Genomic DNA, 21,324 nt, shown 5'->3' on the forward strand with positions numbered 1-21,324 from the left:
AAAGCAACACCTTAGGTAGGTTTCACAAGAAATGTATGCAAAATGATACTGATCATTGGTGTTTGGCACCTTGGTCAAGCTTGGCAAAGGTACATTTCTCAACAGAAATCTTCAAGATTGTACCAGGATGCCACGGTGAAGATTAAAGGGCCTCCCGACACCGCAGCTCCCCCTCTCCCGGGGGGGCCGCACCCCTGGGTGGATGGAGCGGGGGAAGGGGGGGTGATCATAGGCTCTAGGCTATGATGAATATTTCTATAAATAAAACAAAATATGATCAAAGTGACTGTTGTCAAATCAAAATTGTAAATCACAACTGCATAGTCACCTTCACCTACAAAAGTGTAGTTACCCCTTCCCCACAACTACTTTATATACTTCTCAGATCAGATTGTCAGTTGCCAGTAACCTACTTTGCCTAGGCTAGCCGTAATAACTTTTGAGAGTATTATTATTTAATTTATTCAAGATTCAGCAGCTACCCATATCCAGGGGGGCAGCAACCCTTTGTTGACCAAGACGGAGGTGAGGATTATCATTTATTATTAATACTTTTACAATTAAATCAAAACATGATCAGAGTAATTATTGTCAAATCAAAAGCTTTACAATTAGGCCTACTTGCAAATCTAGGCAAAAAAAAAAAAATCAAATCTGACTTATGAATTCATGAGTAATATTTCATATTTTACATATATATATATATATATATATATATATATATATATATATATATATATATATATATATATATATATATATATAATATAATTTATAAATCAGATTTAAATTTTGGAGCTTGGATTTGAGAATAATTTTGATTTGACAATAATCACTTTAATTATGTTTTGTTTTACATATAGAAATATTCATGATATAGCCTATGATCACCACTGCTGCCCCCTCTCAATCAACAAAGGGTTGCTGCCCCTCCCTCTGGATATGGGTAGCTGCTGATCCCTGAGTAAATTAAATCATCATAGAAGAATCCTGATACAATCTAGATGATTTCAGCTGAGAAATGTACCTTTGCCAAACTTGACCCAGGTGCAAAACACCAATGATCAGTATCACTTTGCATACATTTCTTGTGAAACCTACCTAAGGGGCTTCTTCAAAGTCAATTCGATTAGCTTTAAGCAGAAAAAAGCAAATTTATATAAATTATCCTTGTATTTGGTTCCCACATTTCACCCAGGTTTTGAATTTAAAGTGTCAAGATAGGTGTGTGACGTCAGGACTGACCAGCCCTATAGCTTTCCACTTTTAAAAAAGAAAAGGGGTCTTATTTGATTGTTTGTCTGGTCGGCTTGGAGCTCAAAGGAGTTGTTCGAAAATCCAGGATTCCCAGAGTTTTCCGAGGGTATCATAGGCAGCACAATAGCGCTGCTTAAGTAAAAAGCAATTTGGGGACAATGTATTATTTTTGTTTTTGGTTTTTTGGTTTAGACCAAGGCACTTCGTATCAAAGGAGTTGTAGGAACTTCGAAAAAGGCTCATTTGATTGGAAATTGAAAGGGCTAGTGCCCTTTTTAATAGTCAAAAGCGATTGGAGGGCAACTAACCCTCCTCCCATGATCACCATTTCCCCAAACACATCCAATTGAAATATTGAGATAGCCATTTTGTTCAACGTAGTTGAAAGGTCCAGAAATTATGTATTTAAGGATGACAAACCATCTACAGCCCTCATAGCAAGGATTGTAAGTTATATCCTGGGGGCATATGAGGTTTATATAGAAAGGGTGATCGTATAAACTTCGGAGGGGGCTCATTGGATTGCTAATAAGAAGTTTTAATGCCCTTTTTTATTTGCCTATTGTTCAGTGAGTGGAGTCCCCCCCCCCCTACACACACACTTCGTATTTTCCCGAAATGCATCTGATAAAAATTTTGAGGCAGCCATTTGCCGTCATAGAAACTTCAAAAATAGCTCATTTGATTGGAAATTGAAAAGGCTAGTGCCCTTTTAAAGTCGAAAGTGATTATAGGGCAACTACCCCCCTCCTCTCACACGCCCAGTATTTCCCCAAACACATTCAATCAAAATTTTGGGATAGCCATTTTGTTCAACGTAATTGAAAGTTCAAACTCAAAACGAACAAAATTAACATGAGTTGGGCTAATAATCTCCGCGCCTTCTCAAGACCCCAACACAATTTGAGTTTTACTTTAAAAAAAAATAATAATAAATTACCGGTGATTGTCAGTTTAATTGACATATAATGATATTTCTTTCTTAAGGTTTTAATTTTTTTTTTTTTTTATAAAAGTAAGAAATTTTAAAAAATTTAAAAATTATTTTTTTTTTTTACAATCTCATATTGTGTTCTGGTCTTGAGGAGGAATGGAGGTTATCAACCAGGCTAAGTCGATCTCAAATTTTGACTTTAGGGAGGTTACATTGGGGAAGTGTGAAGTTCTAAATCATCTAGTCTTTTCGCATTAAAAGCACCAGTGAGACCTATAGCCTATTTTTGGTTACATAGTGAGTAAAATCCTATGACAATGCATTCCTTAAGGCGGCGTTCCAGAATTGTTCTGATGATGTATTTGGAGGCCATGTTTCAATTCTCAGGGGGTTTCGGGGGAAGCAGGCGAGCAGATCCTGAATCTTAAAATCGGGGAGAGAGAAAAGAGTCTATGGATTTTGGTATACATTTTGTTTCAAATTACTGGCACTTTTAGCCCCTGTTGGACTAGAATGTAAAATAAGCTGATGAAATTAATTGTTTAAATGCGAGAACAGAAGAGCTCCATTTTTGTGTTTCCTTAACTTTATAATCATTAGGGTTGGAATAATATAAACATTCGAAGTCAAATAACTGGACTAAATAAATGTGTTGTGATTCCTAGTTAATTAGGAGAAACTATGGGGTCCAATTTCCAAGAAGTGATTTTTTTTTTTTTCCTAGTTTTTTCGCCCTATTAGGTTTCCTTTGATTCAAAAGCTTACGTGTATAAGTTTTAAGCTTCATACTTAAAAAATCTTTGTCATTTTCCAAACAAATCAATGAAGAGGAGACAAGAGTGTCTTGGCAATATTACCGTGGGTTACCACCCCTTATATTTCATGCAAAAAAAGCCGTTTTGGCGGGTTCCTTCAAATTTCTTCTTCTTCTGTTTTTTTTTTTTTTTTTTTTTTTTTTTTTATCGAAGTCTATGCGTCACATCGTTTCAACGGCTGGGTTGAAATATTAATAGTGAACCCTCAAAAATAGCATCCATTATTCTGAACTAAAAACTTTTTAAAATCACACATTTCAAGTAACTGAGAAACTCATCATATTCATCAGAAATTTTTCATTGATACTTAACAAAGAATATGAGGGTTATGTCTTTTTAGACTAATTGATTTAAAAAGTTTTTTCCTCAAAATAAGTTTTTCAGTGAAAAGTAGAGCTATATCAAACCAAAAATGCGCAGAAATAAATTCAAATAATCTTCCAAGCCTAAAACTGCGAGAAATCACTGTAAATTGATAAATGAAACCAAATCGAACAGAAATCATAGGCAGCGCGATAGCGCTGACTAAGTAAAGAACGATGTGGGCACAATGTATTATTTTTTTTTCTCCATACCCGGGCACTTCATATCAAAGGAGTTCTCCCATCATTCTCCCAAACACATCTAATCAAAATTTTCAGATAGCCATTTTGTTCAGCGGAGTTGATATCCAGATAGAAAATATGTTTTTGAGGAGGACACTCCCCCACAACCCTAGGAGCAAGGGTTTTAAGTTATGCCCTGAGGGCATATAAGAACAATGTTGGCACAATGTATCATTTATTATTTTTTCCTTTAGAGCAGAGCACTTTGTATCGAAGAAGTTGTTGTAGAAACTTCGGAAAGGGCCCATTCAATTGGAAATTAGAGTGGCTTGTGCCCTTTTTAATAGTTGAAAGTGATTGTAAGGCAACTAACACCCTTTCCACGCCCATCATTCCCCCAAACACTTCCAATCAAAATTTTGAGAACGCCATTTTGTTCAGCACAGTTGCTTTCCAGATAGAAACTTCAGGTTTTTATAGAAGGTGTTCAGGTTTTAAGGTTTTTATAGAAGGTGCTGTCGTAGAAACTTCAAAAAAGTCTCATTCGATTTGAAATTCATAGTGATAGTGCACTTTTTTATATTGTAAAGTGTTTGGAGGGCCCCTCGCCCCCCCCCACACCCATCCTGCGCCCCCCCCCATCCCCTCCACCTGGGAAGCCAACCCGTGTTTTATATATAGGTGTTTTCCAGAGAGAAAAATATTATTTTGAGGAGGACATTACCCCACACCCCTCGGGGACGGGGTGTATGTTATGCCCTGAGGGAATATAAGAACGATGTTGGCACACTTTCCACGGTATTATTTTTATCCATTAGAGCAGGGCACTTCGTGTCCAAGCATTTGTCGTAGAAACTTTGAGCAGGGCTCATTCAATTGGAAATTTGAGTGGCTTTTGCCCTTTTTAATATTTGAAAGTGATTGTAATGCAACTAAAACCCCAACCACGCACACCCGGAAACGAAACACCACCAAACAAAATTTTGAGATAGCCATTTTGTTCAGCGTAGTTGATTTCCAGATAGGAATTATGTTTTTAAGGAGGGCACTCCCCCACAGCCTTCAGGGCAAGGTTTTTAAGTTATGCCCTGGGGGCATATAAGGTTTTTATAGAATGTGTTGACATAGAAACTTCAAAAAAGGTTCATTCGATTGGAAATTAAAAGGGCTAGTGCCCTTTTTAATAGTCAAAAGTGATTTGAGGGCAACTAGCCCCCCCCCCCCACGCCCCTCAGTCCCCCAAACACTTCCAATCAAAACGTTCATACAGCCATTTTGTTCAGCCCAGTTGCTTTCCAGATAGAAAATATGTTTTTGAGGAGGAAAGTCCCCCACAACCCTCGGGGCAAGGGTTTTACCTTAAGCCCTGAGGGTATAATAGAACGATGCTGTTACGATGTATCATTTATTTTTTTTTTCCTTTAGAGCAGGGCACTTCGTATCGAAGAAGTTATCGTAGGAACTTCGAAAAGGAATAATTCAATTGGAAATTGGAGTGGCTTTTTCTATTTTTTATATTAGCAACGGAGTTTAGCAGTATTTTTTTTTTGAGGTAAGTCTACCACCCCCTTAAGGGCCAGGGGTGTAAGTTATTCCCTGGGGGCCTATAATTAATTTATATACGGTTTTCAAATATAAACATAAAAAAAGTCTAATTAGATTGGAAATTAAACGGGCTTGGGCCATTTTTAAGGGTTGACAGTTTTGGGCGGGCACCTAGCCCCCCCCCACGCCCATCCGTCTACCCCACACTTACCAGGAACAGGGGGATAGAGCACTTTTGGTCCGTGCCGTTGTTGTCCTAAAAGAACAGATTTTTTTTAGGAGGACAGTCCCCAACAACCCTCGGGGCCCGGGTTTTAAGTTATGCCCTGAGGGCATATAAGAACGATGTTGGCACAATGTATTATTTATTATATTTTTCCTTTAAAGCAGGGCACTTCTTATTGAAGAAGCTGTCGTAGAAACTTCAAAAGAGCTCATTCAATTGGAAATTGGAGTGGCTTGTGCCCTTTTTAATAGTCGAAAGTGATTGGAAGGCAACTAACACCTCTTTCACGCCCACCATTTCCCGAAACACCTACAATCAAAATTTTTTGATAGCAATTTTGTTCAGCGTAGTTGATTTCCAAATAGAAATTATGTTTTTGAGCAGGACACTCCCCCACAGCACTCAGGGCACGGGTTGTAAGTTATGCCCTGGGGGCATATAATTTTTTTATAGAAGGCGTTGTCGTATAAACTTCAAAAAATGCTCCTGCGATTGGAAATTCAAAGGCCTAGTGCCATTTTTAATATTCAACATTGATTTGCAACTGACCCCCCGAACCCGACCACCAGATCACCCAAGCAATACACTAAAAATTTTGATATAACAATTTTGTTCCCCTCCGATTACCGGTGTTGCGTGTATCAATTCATCCGGACCCCCCCCCCCCACACACACACACACACAGTCTTCAGGGCAAGGGTTATAAGTTATGCCCTGGGTGCATATACGTTTATATTGAAATCTTAGTCGTAGACACTTTACAAATTGCTCAGTCGATTGGAAATTATATGGTATAGTGACCTATTAATAGTATAATGTTATTGTAGGTCACCTCACCCCCCTCTCACTCCCACGTTGTAACCCCCACCAACCCGTCAAAATTTTTAGATAGGCCTTTTTTTCAACGCAGTTAAAAGGTCAGGACCTTATAGCTGTGATCAGGGCACTCCCCCCACAGTCTTCATGTCACCTGTGTTATATTATTCCCTGGGAGTATATAAGGTTTTTAAATAAATATTTGTAGTAAAATCATGAAATATTGATCATTAGTTCTTTAATTTAAATTTATAGTGCCCTTTTAATAGTTTAAAGTGATTTAAGCGCACCTAACCCCCCTCTCACGCACCCCTGTTCACCCCCCCCCGCAACTCAAATTTTTGACATCTGACGTTTATTCAAGGGAGGTTAAAATGTTTGACAGTATGTATTTAAGGCTTCAGCCCCCTCCCCCCCCCCTAAACCCTCCGGGCCCGGGGTTGTCTGGAGTGCCGGGGACACTGTATTGGGTTTACCGCCCGATTTGGTGGACAGTAAGAACAATGAGTGCAGTCTTTTGAAAACTTAATGGTATCGTGACCTTTTAATAGTCGACAGTGATTATTGGGCAACTAACCCCCCTCTCACGCCCACCATGTCCAGGAACACCTCCACTCAGAATTTGGAGAGCTCGAGTGTTTTCAACTTATTCACTCGTTCTGGACATTAGGCCAGTTAGGAGGAGACCCACCACTAAGCACTCCGTGCAAGGGTTGTAAGGTATGCCCTGGTGTCATATGAAGTTTATATCGAAATTTTTTGTAAAAATCTCAAAAAGGTCTCTTTTTATTTTAACTTGAAATTGCCCTTTTTATTAATCGAAAGTGAGTGGAGTGTAATTGACCCCCTCTCACGCCCACCATTTCCCCAAACACATTCAATCAAAGTTTAGAGAGATCCATTTTGTTCAACGTAGTTGAAAGTTCTAAAAATTGTGTATTTAAGGGTGACAAACCCCCCGGAGTCCCCAGGGCAAAGGTTCTAAGTTAAGATTAAATCAAACTGTGCTATGTTAATGCTAATTCTCAATTAGGCATCTCAGCAGTATCCCAAGAACGACTGAGGGTATTATATTCAAACTTTCGGGGCTACATCAGCTCTTAAAATTTAGCCAAATCAAAATAGCGTGAGTGTATGCAAGCTATCAAAGAAAGTAAACAGATTTTTTTTAGAATGGTATCATATTTACTATTTCAGGTCAACTAGAGGAGGTATGAAACTAAATTAAACACTACTATTTGTGTCCAGATTTTTACAAGGGTGCATTTTGTCAAAAATGGCTTAAAATTTTTCTCCAGCATACAAATATCAGGCAAAACTATAAATAATTAAAAAAAAAGAAAAGATTTTAACTATTATTTTCTTTTTCTCTGAAAAGACTATTTCAACATAAAACGAACAGAAATTAATTAAAAAAAACTTTTTAAACAAAATAAGTTTTTCAAAGAACAGTAAAGAAATCCATTAAACCAAAAATGCGTAAAAGTAAAAACATATAATCTACCAAGCATGAAACTACCACCAATCAGCATCTATAAATAAATGAAACCTAAAACGAACAGAAATCACACTAAGCAATCAAGTCAAACTCAAAACGAGCAGAAAGAACTAGGGCTCAAAACCCCTATGCCTTCCAAAGGCCAAAACATAATTTGCACTTTACTGAAAAAAAATACAAATGGAATGTGTATTGTCAGTTGAATATACATATACTGATATTTATTAATCAAAATGTTAATATTATTTGATTTATAAAAGTAAAAACATTTATATTTTTTTCAGTAAAGTGCAAATTATGTTCTGAAAATATATAGCCCAAGTTAGATGTTCATTAAGAATAAGTAATTTTTGTTATATATTAGCGTATTTGGAGGGGGGATTGGTGGATGATATTGGTAAAATTAAGTGAAGTGCTCTTAGGAATAACAAACAAGTAGGTTAAAAAGGTTTTGAATTTCGTGAGGATATATTCTCCGTACGGACACCGAGTCCTTTTTTCTGCTAAGTTAAAATACAAATAATAGGCGTATCTTATAAAAGGTAATAATCAGCGTTTGGGTAATCAGCGTTGAAATTATTTTATTTAACCACTTCCTAACATTAGACTCAATTAGCGAGCTCTCTTCACCAATGCACAATCTACAATGTTAATTAGAACCCTTCCCCCCCCCCTCTCCGAAAAAATACCACCCTCTCCTGAACGAAAATTCTAGCTCCTGCCTTGATCCTCCGAATATTTTATTGTTGTCCCCCCCCCCTCCATTTGGATCATTGAAAAAAAAACTAATATTTTTTTGTTTCTCATTAAGTATATATTTTAATTTTATTTTTATTGAAAATAAGATATTGAAAAATTAAGTAACCAGCCACCGCATATTTTTTGTGAATTGAATCCACTGCTTCTTGACTTATTATACCGTAACTATGACAGGTTTTATTCCAAAAAGTTTATGCAAAAATTTTGTTGCGATTTTATGCAAAACGGTTTTAGGCAACAAATTTCAAGCAGTAAATTTGTCTTGCGAAAATATTTCTGAAACGAAATAAAGTTTGGCGTGAATTTTTTTCATTGATTACTGTTTCAATATTTTCTGAACAGGTTGTCATAGGTCATTGCTTTACATTTGTATTGATTCATTGATTTTAAATAACTTTTTTTTCAAATGATTAATTAGTTATAAAAACGTATAATATTACAAATATTATGTTTGTACAACATGTGTCGACCCCGGAGTTTTTGTTATCTGACCCTTGATTTTTTTTTTAAAAAATTGTTACCTCAAAATTTTTATCTGATGCAGGTGGGGGAAAAGGGCGGGGGGAGGGCTAGCTGTCTTTTGATCAATTTTGATTTATAAAAAGTGAACTAGAACGGACAAGGGCAAATCAAATGAGCCGGCTTTGAATTTTATACGAACATCCCTACAATAATAATTTTAACTGATGCACGGGCTACCTTAAATTTTCGCGCAGATATATGTGAGGGAAAAGGCTTGGAAGGGAGGGGGGCTAGGTACCCTTCGATCAATATTGACTCTTAAAAAGGGCCATAGCACTTTCGAGGTACAATCGAATTTGCACCCAGTGAAGTTTCGACGACGACCCCGTCTATATGACGTGCCTCTTTGACAAAAATAACGGGAGGGTGGGGGGAGGCTCGCCTATTGCTTTTTACTCATAAAAATTAAATTACACCTTAAATTTTACCCCCAACTGGCCCCAATATGAAGTAAACCCCAGTCTCCCGTCCATACCCCCAAAATTGCCCCCCCGGTAAAAAAAAAAACCCCCTCCCCCGGGGCCCTGGGGGGGGGGGGGGGCTGTAAACCACCGGGAGGTTTTTATATTTGAACTTTGAACTATTTTTAAAAAAATGGCTAACACAAAATTTTTTTATTTTGCAGTTTGGGCGGCCCGGGGCGAAGCTTTGTGCTATACAATCTCTTTTGAATCTTAAAAAATGAACAAGAACTTTCAATTTCGATTCAAATGAACCCTCTCCATAGTTTATACGAGCATCCCTTTCATAAGAACCATATATGCCCCAGGGTATAACTTACAACGCCTGCCCCTGGATCCTGTGGGGTTGGTTACTACACGGGTTTTTTTTTTTTGTTACTTTTGTGAATTTTTTAAATTAAGGGATCGATAAAAATTTTTGTTGGATTTTGTTAGGGTACCAGGGGTCGGGGGGTGGGGGGGCTAGTTGCCCTACAATCTCTTTTGATTCTAAAAAGCAGAACTAGAACTTTCAATTTCCAATCAAATGAGCCCTCTGAAGTTTTTATGAGCATCCCGTCAGTATTTTACCTATCGTCCCCCAGGGCCTAACTTCCACCGCCGGCCCCCGGGCCCGGTTGGGTTCTGTCGACACATGAGTTTGGGGTCTATGTCTTTTGATCAATTTTTAAAAACATGGCTCTCTCAAACTTTTTGTTGGAGTTATATTTCGAAAAAGGGGCGGGTGGGGAGGGGGGCTAGTTGCACTCCAAAATCTATTGAATCTAAAAAACTGAACGAGAAAAGTCAATTTCCACTCATATGAGCACTCTGAAGTTTTTATGAGCATCCCTTCAATTATAACCATATATTCCCCCAGGGCATAACTTACAACGCCTGCCCTCGGGCCCTGAGGGGTTGTGTCTTCCCTGGAGTATTCGTTATATAGTCTTTGAACTATTTAAAAAAAAAATGGCTATCTCAATTTTCCTATTGGATGGGTTTAAGGAAAAAAGGCGTGGAGGAGGGGGGTTAGATGCCCTCCACTCTCTTTTGACTCTTAAAAAGTGAACTAGAATTTTCAATTTCCATTCAAATGAGCTCTCTTTGACGTTAATAAGAGCATCCCTTACAATAAGACCCATATATGCCCCCAAGGCATAATTTACAACGCCTGCCCCCGGGTCCTGGAGGGTTGTGTTGACACCGGAATTTTTGTTATATGATCTTAGAACTATTTTAACAAAGTAGCTATCTCAAATTTTTTATCGGATGCATTTGGGAAAGAGGGTTTGGGGGTGAGCTGGTTACCCTCCGATATCTTTTGACGCTTAGAAAGTGAACTGGAACTTTCAATTTCTAATCAAATGAGCCCTATCTGAAGTTTTTACGAGCATTCCTTCCATAAGAACAATATATGCCCCCAGTGTATGCCTTATAAACCTTGCCCTGACGACTGTGGGGGGAGTGTCCGTCTAAAACATAAAATTTACAGAACTTTCACCTACGTTGAACAGAATGGGTATCTCAAAAGTTTGATTGGATGGGTTTGGTGAAATGGTGGGCGTGGTAGGGGTGTGAGTTGCCTTCCAATCACTTTCTACTATTACAAAGGGAACGAGCCATTTAAATTTCCAATCGAATGAGCCCTTTCTGAAGTTTCTACGACAACACCTTCAGTAAAAACGTTAGATGCCCCCCGGGCATAACTGACAGCCCGGGCCCGGAGGTCTGTGGGGGGAGGGGTTATACTAACAGACCAATTCTCCTGACATTTCAACTCCTCTTAACTACTGGGTCGATCAAAATTTTGAGGGGAGGTGGGTGTGGCAAAGGTGGGGGGGTGAGTGTAGCCAAATACTTTTGAATATTAATAAGGGCACTAGCCCTTTAAATTTTCAATGGAATGAGTCCCTTTTGAAGTTTCTACGATAAAGCCTTCTATAAAATATGATTTGCCCCGAGGTCATAACTTACAACCCTTGCCCTGAGGGCTGTGGGGGAATGTCCTCCTCAAAAACGTAATTTCTCACAGAAAATCAAATACGCCTAACAAAATGGCTATCTCAAACTTTTGATTGGATGTGTTTGGGGAACTGGTGGGCGTGGAAGGAGTGTTAGTTGCCTTCCAATGACTTTTGACCCTTAAAAAGGTCACTAGAACTCTCGATTTCCAATCAAATGAGCCCCCTTTGAAGCTTCTACGACGACCCCTTCCATATGAAGTGCCTTTGGAAGAAAAAATAATAGATAAATAATAAAACATTGGAACCGTATGGCCTTTACTATAGGCAACGCTGTAGCGTTGCCTCTGATTGATCGCCCCCTCATCATTTCCTGAAAGTTCCCAATTCATACACTCAGTTATTCCTCAGTTACGCCCTTTTGACAACTCATATACACAAAATTTATTTTGATTTAGTTCAATACTCCCCTCAACATTATATAAAATGATCACCTGAATGTCTTTCTTCTTATTGGATATTAAAGTTTAAGCATGCCCATCTTATTCAATAACAAATGCTGCATGTAAAAAATAAAGACTTGCACAATTACAGCCCTTACTCCGAGGGCTTGGGGGGAGTGGAAATCACCAAAGAACATAGTTACTGGACCTATAAATTATGCCGAAAACCGGATCATATAATCATTTTACTTACTGCTCAGTTTCCAATCCAATGAGCTTCTTTCGAAGTTTCCATTACAAATCTTTTTATACGACATGCCTCGGTGAAAAAAAAAACGAAAAAGAAGTATAACGAATAAATGATAAATTGTGGCCCCAGTTGTCGTTACTCAGGCAGATTTATCACTGCCTATAATATTTTAGTCCTCAAAGCCGGGGGGATATTTTTTGGGAAATGAATATAAAAAAAAAAGAAAAGTATTTTTAATTAGGCATAGCTAGACTTGGCTAATATAATTTATATCTATACCTTGATTTAGCCTGTTCCTTTGCATTTTGTGCTTATATATCTCAAAAATGTTTTGTGCTTCAGCGGCTGCAGTGAACGGTCCCTGTGTAAGCATTTTGTGGTTCTCCTTCATCCACAATTCGTGAGCCATTTTGAATTAAAAAATGGGGTCAATGGGCCTTTTTTTCTAAATATGATAGTTGAAAATCAGGACCTCCACAAAATCTCCCTGAAAGTTGTGACCATAGACGAGAATTATGTCACATTACATACTTCTTGTCTGTTGCTATGACTTGTTCCCCCAGTCCTTTCTGAATTTTGAACCTCAACCAATTGATATTCGGCAACGCTGCATGATAAAGCGGAAGTTTCACTTTCAGACATCTAAAATATGCTTGAATCAAAATTGGAAATGGATAATAGTATGAGCCTTCTATATAATTTTTTCTTTTTGGGTTGGGTATCCACTGTAGTATTAAAATGATAGGGCCGTTCTTTTGCACTAAAATATAAGATATAAAATATTTATAATAATATTTACGTTCTTTTAAAAAAAATTTTTTATAATATATTACAGCTCACTGATTTTACCAAAAAATGCAAAGGATGCCATATTTATACCATATAGAACAATGATGAGAGAACTTTGATGATATGCTCATCATTGTTCTTAGACTTCTGATCAGAGCAGAATCATGAAAGATGTTTGCAAAAGAATGCTATAAGATGTAAGATCTTAGTGATAAGATTTCACTTTTAAGCATTCTTTGTCAAAAAATGTAAGATCTGAGCACAAAGATGAGTAAAACAACAGCCCTAATGTAGTTTATGTGTAAGATGTTAGCTTAGGGGCTTTTTGCTAGCTTGGAAAGCTTTTCACTTAAGTGAATAAAACTTAGTAGGCTAATTCATCCAGAGCTTTAGTGATCTCCTGAAAAAGTAAGTAAAATTCTACTGTAGCTACTTTTGACAGTAAATATTTACCAAATCATATAATTGAGTTACAACAAAAGTGAATATACCACTCAATGCCTTTTTTTATGCTCTTTACAAATATAATAATAATTTTTGTCAGAAACGAGTTTTAGCCCCCACCCCTATATATAAAAATTCAGGGTAATTATTTTAACAGTAGGGGGGCTCGGGGCACTTTTAAACCCTCTCATGTCAATCAGACATAAAATTACCCCCACCCCCCTAATGTTCAAATATATACCCTGAATTGGTATACATAGGGGTGGGGGCTAAAATTCTTTTTCAACAAAAATGGTTATTATATTTGTATAGAGCATAAAAAAGGGCATCAAGTGGTATATTCACTTTAGTCATAGCTCACTAGGCCTAATATGATTTGGTAAATATTTACCCTTTTGACTATCTTGAAAGGGGTTGGGTTGGGAAAATGAAACTTTCTGGGATGGGTCTACATGCTAAAGTATGTCCCAGGAAGGTATTTTGAAGTACCTACCTCCACTTCTTCTCCCTCTAGAGGGTCCTAACCTTTGATGTAGGCTACTTTAAAAATCTATGAGTTATTGAAATAAAACTTTGCAAAATAGATCTACTGCTTAAATGAAGTACAACAAAATTGTTTTCAGCTGCAAAACTTTGTTCAATCCCAATTTATAAGGTTTTAAAGATATGAAAATACATTTACTAAATTTTGGAAATAAAAAATATATATGGCTTAAACTTATTCTCAAACAACTGAAATTGCATTTTCAGAGGTAAAGCCAGAGAAAATGAAAATGATAACTAAAAATTATGGTAAAATGTTGTTTTGTCAAAATTTCAATGGGTATTGACCTGTCATGTAAGCAAATTTCAGGACCCTCTAGAGAGAGAAGGAGTAGAGGTAGGTACTTCAAAATACCTACCTGGGACATACTTTAGCCTGTAGACCCACCCCTAAAAGTTTCATTTTCCTAACCTAACTCCATTCCAAGATAGCCAAAAGTAGCTAAAGTAGAATTTTACCAAAAGATATTTTGAGGCACATACCTCCACTCTTTCCAGCAGTGATTAATCCTTAACAATCTTAGGTAGGCTAAATTTCTAGGTGGCACTGTAATTGGTAAATTTTTCACAGTTCATATTATTGACTTACAAATAAAATGAACATACCACTTGATAACTTTTTTATGCTCTTTACAAATATAATAATTGCTTCTATTGCAAATTCACATTTACCCACCCCCACCCCCCTACTGTGCAAATATAAAACCTGAAATTGAAAATAACATGAATTTTCAAAATAAAAGATTTGAATATCAAAAATAAGAGATAATATTGTTGACATAATTTGAAAAAATATAAATGGTATGAAAACATTTTATATTTGAGTTGAATAATAAATGAGGTTTGAAATTTTATAAATAAGTATTTTTGTATTATGTTACTATTTAAAAAATTTATAAACTTTATATATGATTTTAAAAACATTTAAATAAATTAAAGTTTTTTTTTAACTTCGGTTTTGGTTTAACATAAAGGCAAGATTTTGGCACATTCGGGGGTTGGGGGGGTTAAATGCGATTAAAGCAATGATTATATTTGTAAAGAGCATAAAAAATGCATCAAGTGGTATGTTCATTTTATTCATAAGTCATCCTAGCTAAATTATATGGCCCACTGCAAAGTTACTATGAAATTTTTGCACATATTTGGTTACCTAAGGTGATAACTTATTTGTGTGGTTAAAAAATGAAATACCTTTGGGGCCCCTTTAAGGGCTCAAGATGCAATAGCCCCAGAAGCAATTATTAATAACTTAACTAGTGTTGTGTATTTTGCACATATTTGGTTACCTAAGGTGATAACTTCTTTTTGTGGTTAAAAAATTAAATACCTTTGGGGCCCCTTTAATGGCTCAAGACACAATAGCCCCAGAAGCAATTATTAAATTACAAAAAAGCATAAAAAAGGCATCAAATGATATTTTCACTTTCATCATAGCTAAATTATAGTGCCACCTAGAAATTTACCCAATCTTTGTGAAGACAAAGTCTTAAGAGAAGAACAGTGGAATTTTAGGAAGGGTAGAGGGTAAATATTTTACTGTTCATATTATTGACTTACAAATAAAGTGAACATACCACTAGATGCCATTTTTCATGTTCTTTATAAATATAATAATTGCTTTTCTTGCAAATACAGATTTAAGTCCTTTTTAAACCCTTGAAAATAACCAAAAATTTCTAGTTTTTGGGTAAAAGAAAGGCTTAAAATGTTGGTTTCAAACTTACTACTTGATTGTAAATCCACCTTTTTAAAGTTAAATAATCCAAGAGCATTGATTTATCATAACTACGTTGGATAAAAATTCAAAACAATTTCTGAAATTTTCTATCTGCCATGTTTCTTGTGTCAGCTTTGATATTTTTCAACATATAGGTGAAAGTGCATTTTTTAAGTGACCTAAAAGAATAAGAAGAAAACATGGTGGATTTGTTTTGAATTGTTTTATTCAACTTAATCTAGACAAATCAATGTTTTAAATTATACAACTTTTACAAAATGGATTTACAATGTAAGAGTAAGTTTGAAACAAATGTTATAACCCATTTTCAGGCCTATACCCCAAAAATATAAATGATATTTTTATTTTCAAGGGTCCTAAAAGGGCTTAAAATTATATTTGCAAGAACGTCACTTACTATATCCAGAAAGAGCACAAAAAATGGCATCTATTGGTATGTTCACTTTATTTGTAAGTCAATAACATGAACAGCAAAATATTTACCAGATAAAGGATACAATGACAAAGGTTACTAATTGAGAAATGCCTGAGTCATTAAACATCTTTAGTCCTCAGTCTTATAGATTATGAGCAAGCATTTGATTCAACTGATAGAAGAGCTTTAGATATGTACAAGAATAACACTGCAGTGGTTAAGGTAGGAAATAACACTAATAGCTGGTTTTATATTAGGCTAAATTAGAAGTTAAGCAGGATTGTGTTCTATCCCATTATCTTAACTTGCACTTTGGAGCAAATTAAGATCCATCTTGATCTGTTAATTGCTCCATACTTGATGATGTGAATGATTAAACATTAAATGCATCACACTTGTACTCTCCAGGAAACACCATTCCGTTCAACATCCAATGATTTCTTGAAAACTTCATTATTGGGTGCTGAGACTGTTTTATTTGAGAGACTATTCCAGTGGTTTACTATGTGGCAGGAGAAAAACTGTAGTCAATGTTGAGTTTTGGCAGATGGGTGAACAGCTGCTTTGAATGTCCCCTCCTGTCAGTGCCAATATTTTGGGAAATTGGCAAATTAATTGGGGGGGTTCTTGTATAGTAAGCTTATATGTCATAAGCATATCAGCTCTTTGTTGTTGGTAAACCAGTGTAGATAATTTAAGCTCCTTTAAACATCCATCATATGGCTTTCCTCTCATCTTAGATATTGCCTTTGTGGCTCTCTTTTGCACTCTTTCCAGAATCTGTATGTCACCCCTGTGTCTTGGTGATGCTATCCACATTCCAAAATCAAGCACTGGTCTGGCAAGAGGCTTGTGCAACCTCACAAAAACATAGGGAGACCTACTGGATATAGTTTTCTTTAAGAGTGCTTGGACAGAGTTTGCATGAGACACTAGTCTTTTTGCAGTTTGAATGGAGTTTACACTGGTTGTCAGCAATGATTCCAAGATCCCTTTCTTCATCCACACTTTGCAGCTCTTGAATTTTAAAGCTGGATTGACCATAGTATACTTGAAATCTGGGTTAGACTTGCCAAAATTAATAACACTACATATGTCAGTATTGAAGCCCATGTGCCATGTTGTTGCCCGGTTTTGAATATGGTCAAAATCTACTTGTAGTGACTCATGATTGACTGCACCAAACAACTTTGAGCTGTCAGAATAGAGAGTTAGAAGATTTTTAGTTAATTGAAAAATATCATTTATATAGATATTGAATAGGGAAGGTCCTATCCTATTCATATTACCTTAAATCACATTGTCCAGCAAAATAAGGCTTAAATCCCGTAGAGTTGCTGGTTAGTGATAATGATGGTTGGATATGGATTATCTTGTTTGACTCTGTCTCAAGGAGAACATGAAAGGTAATGAGAGAACACAGAATCAAATGGGGAAGAAAAACTTTCCTGGACCTAGATTATGCTGATGTTGTAAGCAAGTACAGCCTTGGTTGTAAGCATCCTAGATGAAATGAATACACTTTTAAAGTTTTGCAAGTTCAGGGTTTTAGAATAGGCTTGAAGATTAATGTTAAGAAGACTATGTTGCTAAGGCTACAAATAAGTGAAGATAAAAAGGTGACATTGGTTAACAAAAAGATTGATTCACTTACATTGGTTGTATTATTAGTGAAGATGGTGGGTGCCATGAAGATGTTGAAAGTAGAATAGCCAAGGTCCAGAATGTTTTGTTAAAGTTGAAAAAGTTTGGAAGAATAGGAAGATAAGTCTGCAAACCAAGATCAGAATATTGGAAGCTACAGTGATGATAGTGGTCAAATATAGTTCAGAAGCATGGGCAATCAAAAAATAGAGGAAGATTTTCTTGATGTTTTCCAGAGAAACTGCCTACAGATTTTTTGGGGGTACCTAACTGACTGACCATACTGCAGATGAACAATGACAGATTACCAAAGCTTGTCCTTTTTTTGCCAACCATCTAGGGCTAAACAGGACAGAGGCTGTCCATGGTTAGGATGGGAAGATGCTGTAAAGAAAAATTTAAGAGAAATGGAAACTTCCTGGGAGGGTGTAAAGAGGGAGGCTTTGAATAGATTGGATGGAGGATGAGCATACATAGCTGTGTTGGTCTAATGCAGCTTGGTGCTGTAGGTAGTTGTTAGTAGTAGTAGGCTATAAGGGTAACTTCTGTCTTAATTCAAATTATGAAAAACCAGAAGTGTTTCAAGTTTTTAGTCAGCCAATTGCAACTATTCTAGTCTTAACTATCAGCTATTCCCAACTAAATCTAAACCTTTATGTTAAATGTCCAGGATTAGTAGCCTGTTGTCTAAGATACTTTTAAATCAGGATGTTTGTCCAAGGTACAGCCCTGGCTGAGTACCAGAAGTCTTAATTTATAGTGATTTAAGGGTAAATGGTAAAATTCTAGTTTAGGTTTTTTTTCTGCTTTGGAAAGTAGTTAAGTAAGGTGAATAGAACTTTCTGTGTGTATTCAAGATAAATTTGCAGTTTTCAACATAATTTAGCTAGGAGGAAAAGAAAATATTGTCACAAGGGGAGATTTTTCATTACCCCCCCCCCCCCGCCCCACACACACACACACCCACATACATCAATTATGAAGGTGCAAACCAAAAATTTTGGTAGGGATAAAGCGGGATGAAAATCATTCAAACACAATCAAACACACATCAGTGATATTTCTCTTGGAACAAATCAAGACTCCAACTTTTTTTTAGATATGGGCTTGAAACCTCTATAGTAGAGTATTCTGATATGCTAAAAATAATGGTTTGATTTTGTATTAAGATCAGTTGTTACCACAAACTGTTTGATGATATTGCTTATCATAATGACCTGGAAAGACCAGTTTCCCTATGTCTCATCTGGTCCTATGAGCCCAATCATTGACATTATTCATGACATTATCATGACATTGTCGACCAAATTGTCGACCAGCCGACGCGTTTTAGGGAGGGACAGTAACCAAACCTTCTTGACCTGGTATTTCTCAGGAGACCAGAAGCTCTCCTCTCTACCTTTTACATGCCCCCAATCGGAAAGAGTGATCATGTCACAATAGACATTAGAACAACAGTCCTCAAAGTAACAAATCGCTACATCAAGAAGAACATTATTAACTCTGAGAAGATTAGACTGTATCTCAACAACATCTGCTGTGACAACGTCTTATCTGGTTCTCTAGAACAGCAATGGGATTGCTTAAAATAGTTACTGATAAGAAAAGAACATCATTACACATTTATATTTATAATTACAACAGATATTAAGCGGTACACCACCCTTAAAATCATAAAATTTACTAAATATAAAAAACACCACTCCACTGAAAATAGAGAGACCGATTCCAAAAGCGAGAACAAACTTAAAAACTTGACGTGGGCCTTGTACACGAGCTTTGAATCCAAACTTGCTGATGAAGCCAAGACAAGCCCAAAGAAGTTTTGGCGGTATGTCTCTAGCCAAGACCACAATAGACAGTGTATCAAAAAACTGATAACAGAGCAAGTTGAAGAAACTACAGACACTAACAAGCTTGCTGACTTACTGAACCTACAATTTGTCTCAGTTTTCACCACTGAACCAAATGGCCCTTTACCTTCCCCACCAAAATACGATGTAAAAGCCCCAATGGAGAGCACCACGATATCGTCTACACATGTACTTAAACGTTTACTGAAATTAGATGCTAACAAGTCGCCAGGGCCCGATACGATACATCCCAGACTATTAAAAGAAACCGCAGAGCCCCTCACGAGAATCTTCCAGACGTCACTTATCTCTAGAGAGCTACCAGCAGACTGGAAAGAGCCAACATAACGCCGGTATACAAAAAAGATGATTGCACTAAATCTGAGAATTATTGACCTATTAGCCTAACTTCAGCTGTTGTTAAGATACTTGAACGCAAAGTCAATGATTCAATTCTCGAAAATTTAACCACAAACAAGATCTTGTCGCCAAAGCAGCAAGAATTCCAGTCAGGAAAATCAATCGAAATGAACCTATTGGAATCATACAAAGAAATTACAAATCTGATTGACCAAGGACATCCAGTCAACCTACTGCTGCTGGACTTCACCAAGGCTTTCGACCAAGTACCGCACATAGTATTGCGCTCCAAATTATCTGCCTCCGGCATCAATTCAGCTGTGATAGACTGGCTAATGAATTTCCTCACCAACCGCAAGCAGAAAGTCTGCTTATTCGTGATAGGTGGCCATCAAATCTACTCCCCTGAGGCCAGTGTAATGAGTGGTGTACCACAGGGAACTGTACTAGGCCCAACCCTTTTCTTGATGTACATCAACGACATTTTCGATCATGTAGATAATAATATGCATTTGTTCGCTGATGATGCCAAGCTGTTTGGCATTGCAAATCCACAGACCATCCAACATGACATAGACAGGCTACAGGATTGGACTCAAGACTGGCTCCTTCAATTCAATGCAATCAAATGCTGTATTTTGCACCTTGGACCTAACAACCCAATGGCTACCTACTCAATTTACAATCCCATCACAAAAACAAAAGAGCATTTTGAGAATAAAGAAGAAGAAAGGGACCTTGGTGTCATCATCGACAACAAGTTGAAGTTCCACAGCCACGTTCAGCATGTTGTTTCCCGTGCAAATTCCAGCATTGGCCTATTAAAACAGACCATCAGTAGCTGAGAGGCAACAATATTAATAAAATTATATACAGCTATTGTCAGACCCCATCTGGATTTTGGCATGTTACTTGCAGCTCCATCTTATTGGCAAGATGTAAGGCTCATCGAAAATGTTCAGAGGCGAGCAACAAAGTGCGTGAAAAGCCTAAAATCAACTTCATATGAGGACCGCCTCAAGCAACTTAAGCTACCTACCCTCGTCTACAGACGCATGCGTAGCGATATGATGCTTACTTACAAACTTCGAAAAGAAAACTCTACCATCGTTAGCAGCAGTCATAGCACCAGCCATCATTACGCAACAGGACACTCCAAGAAGCTGCCAAAGTTAAGCTCCCGATCGAGAACCCGTCAAATGTACTTCTCAAGAAGAGTCATAAACCATTGGAATCAATTGAAGGACTCAACTGTCAGCGCTCCCTCCATCCAGTCTTTCAATTGCCACCTTGACAAGGAGTGGGAGAAGAGGCAGTAGAGGTTCAATTGGGAGTCATCAACTCAAGAGCACTACAGGTCTGGAGGACCTTAAAGCTCTCAAATGGATTAAGGTGATAAACAAAATATGAATATTATGCAAGTGTTGGAAGCAAAATATTGAAATGCATTATGTCTTTAGAATTATAAAAAAAAACTGAACATTACTCTTTAATAAATTATCTTTTCTTTCAAGCTAAGTC

The 21,324-nt window shown here is 37.0% G+C and overlaps 2 protein-coding genes across 2 annotated transcripts; one reads left to right on the plus strand and one right to left on the minus strand.

Annotated features, from left to right (window-relative positions):
• Positions 1–16,432: 16,432 nt before the first annotated feature.
• LOC148954594 (uncharacterized) lies at positions 16,433–17,230 on the minus strand. The gene has a single exon (XM_089086360.1). The coding sequence runs from the start codon at positions 17,228–17,230 to the stop codon at positions 16,433–16,435; it is 798 nt and encodes a 265-aa protein (XP_088942486.1).
• A 3,478-nt stretch (positions 17,231–20,708) lies between these two features.
• On the plus strand, positions 20,709–21,122 carry LOC148954595 (uncharacterized). Its single transcript, XM_089086361.1, has one exon. The coding sequence runs from the start codon at positions 20,709–20,711 to the stop codon at positions 21,120–21,122; it is 414 nt and encodes a 137-aa protein (XP_088942487.1).
• The last annotated feature ends 202 nt before the right edge of the window (positions 21,123–21,324 follow it).

This window comes from Artemia sp. Qi Xiang Cuo, chromosome 3 (genome assembly GCF_049724085.1).
Source record: "Artemia sp. Qi Xiang Cuo chromosome 3, ASM4972408v1, whole genome shotgun sequence".
In the NCBI taxonomy this organism is placed as follows: Eukaryota; Metazoa; Arthropoda; class Branchiopoda; order Anostraca; family Artemiidae; genus Artemia; species Artemia sp. Qi Xiang Cuo.

Bases quoted from the DNA above. Each gene is read 5' to 3' on its own strand.
- LOC148954594 (XM_089086360.1), bottom strand. From the start codon at position 17,230: ATGAATAGGATAGGACCTTCCCTATTCAATATCTATATAAATGATATT.
- LOC148954595 (XM_089086361.1), top strand. From the start codon at position 20,709: ATGTTACTTGCAGCTCCATCTTATTGGCAAGATGTAAGGCTCATCGAA.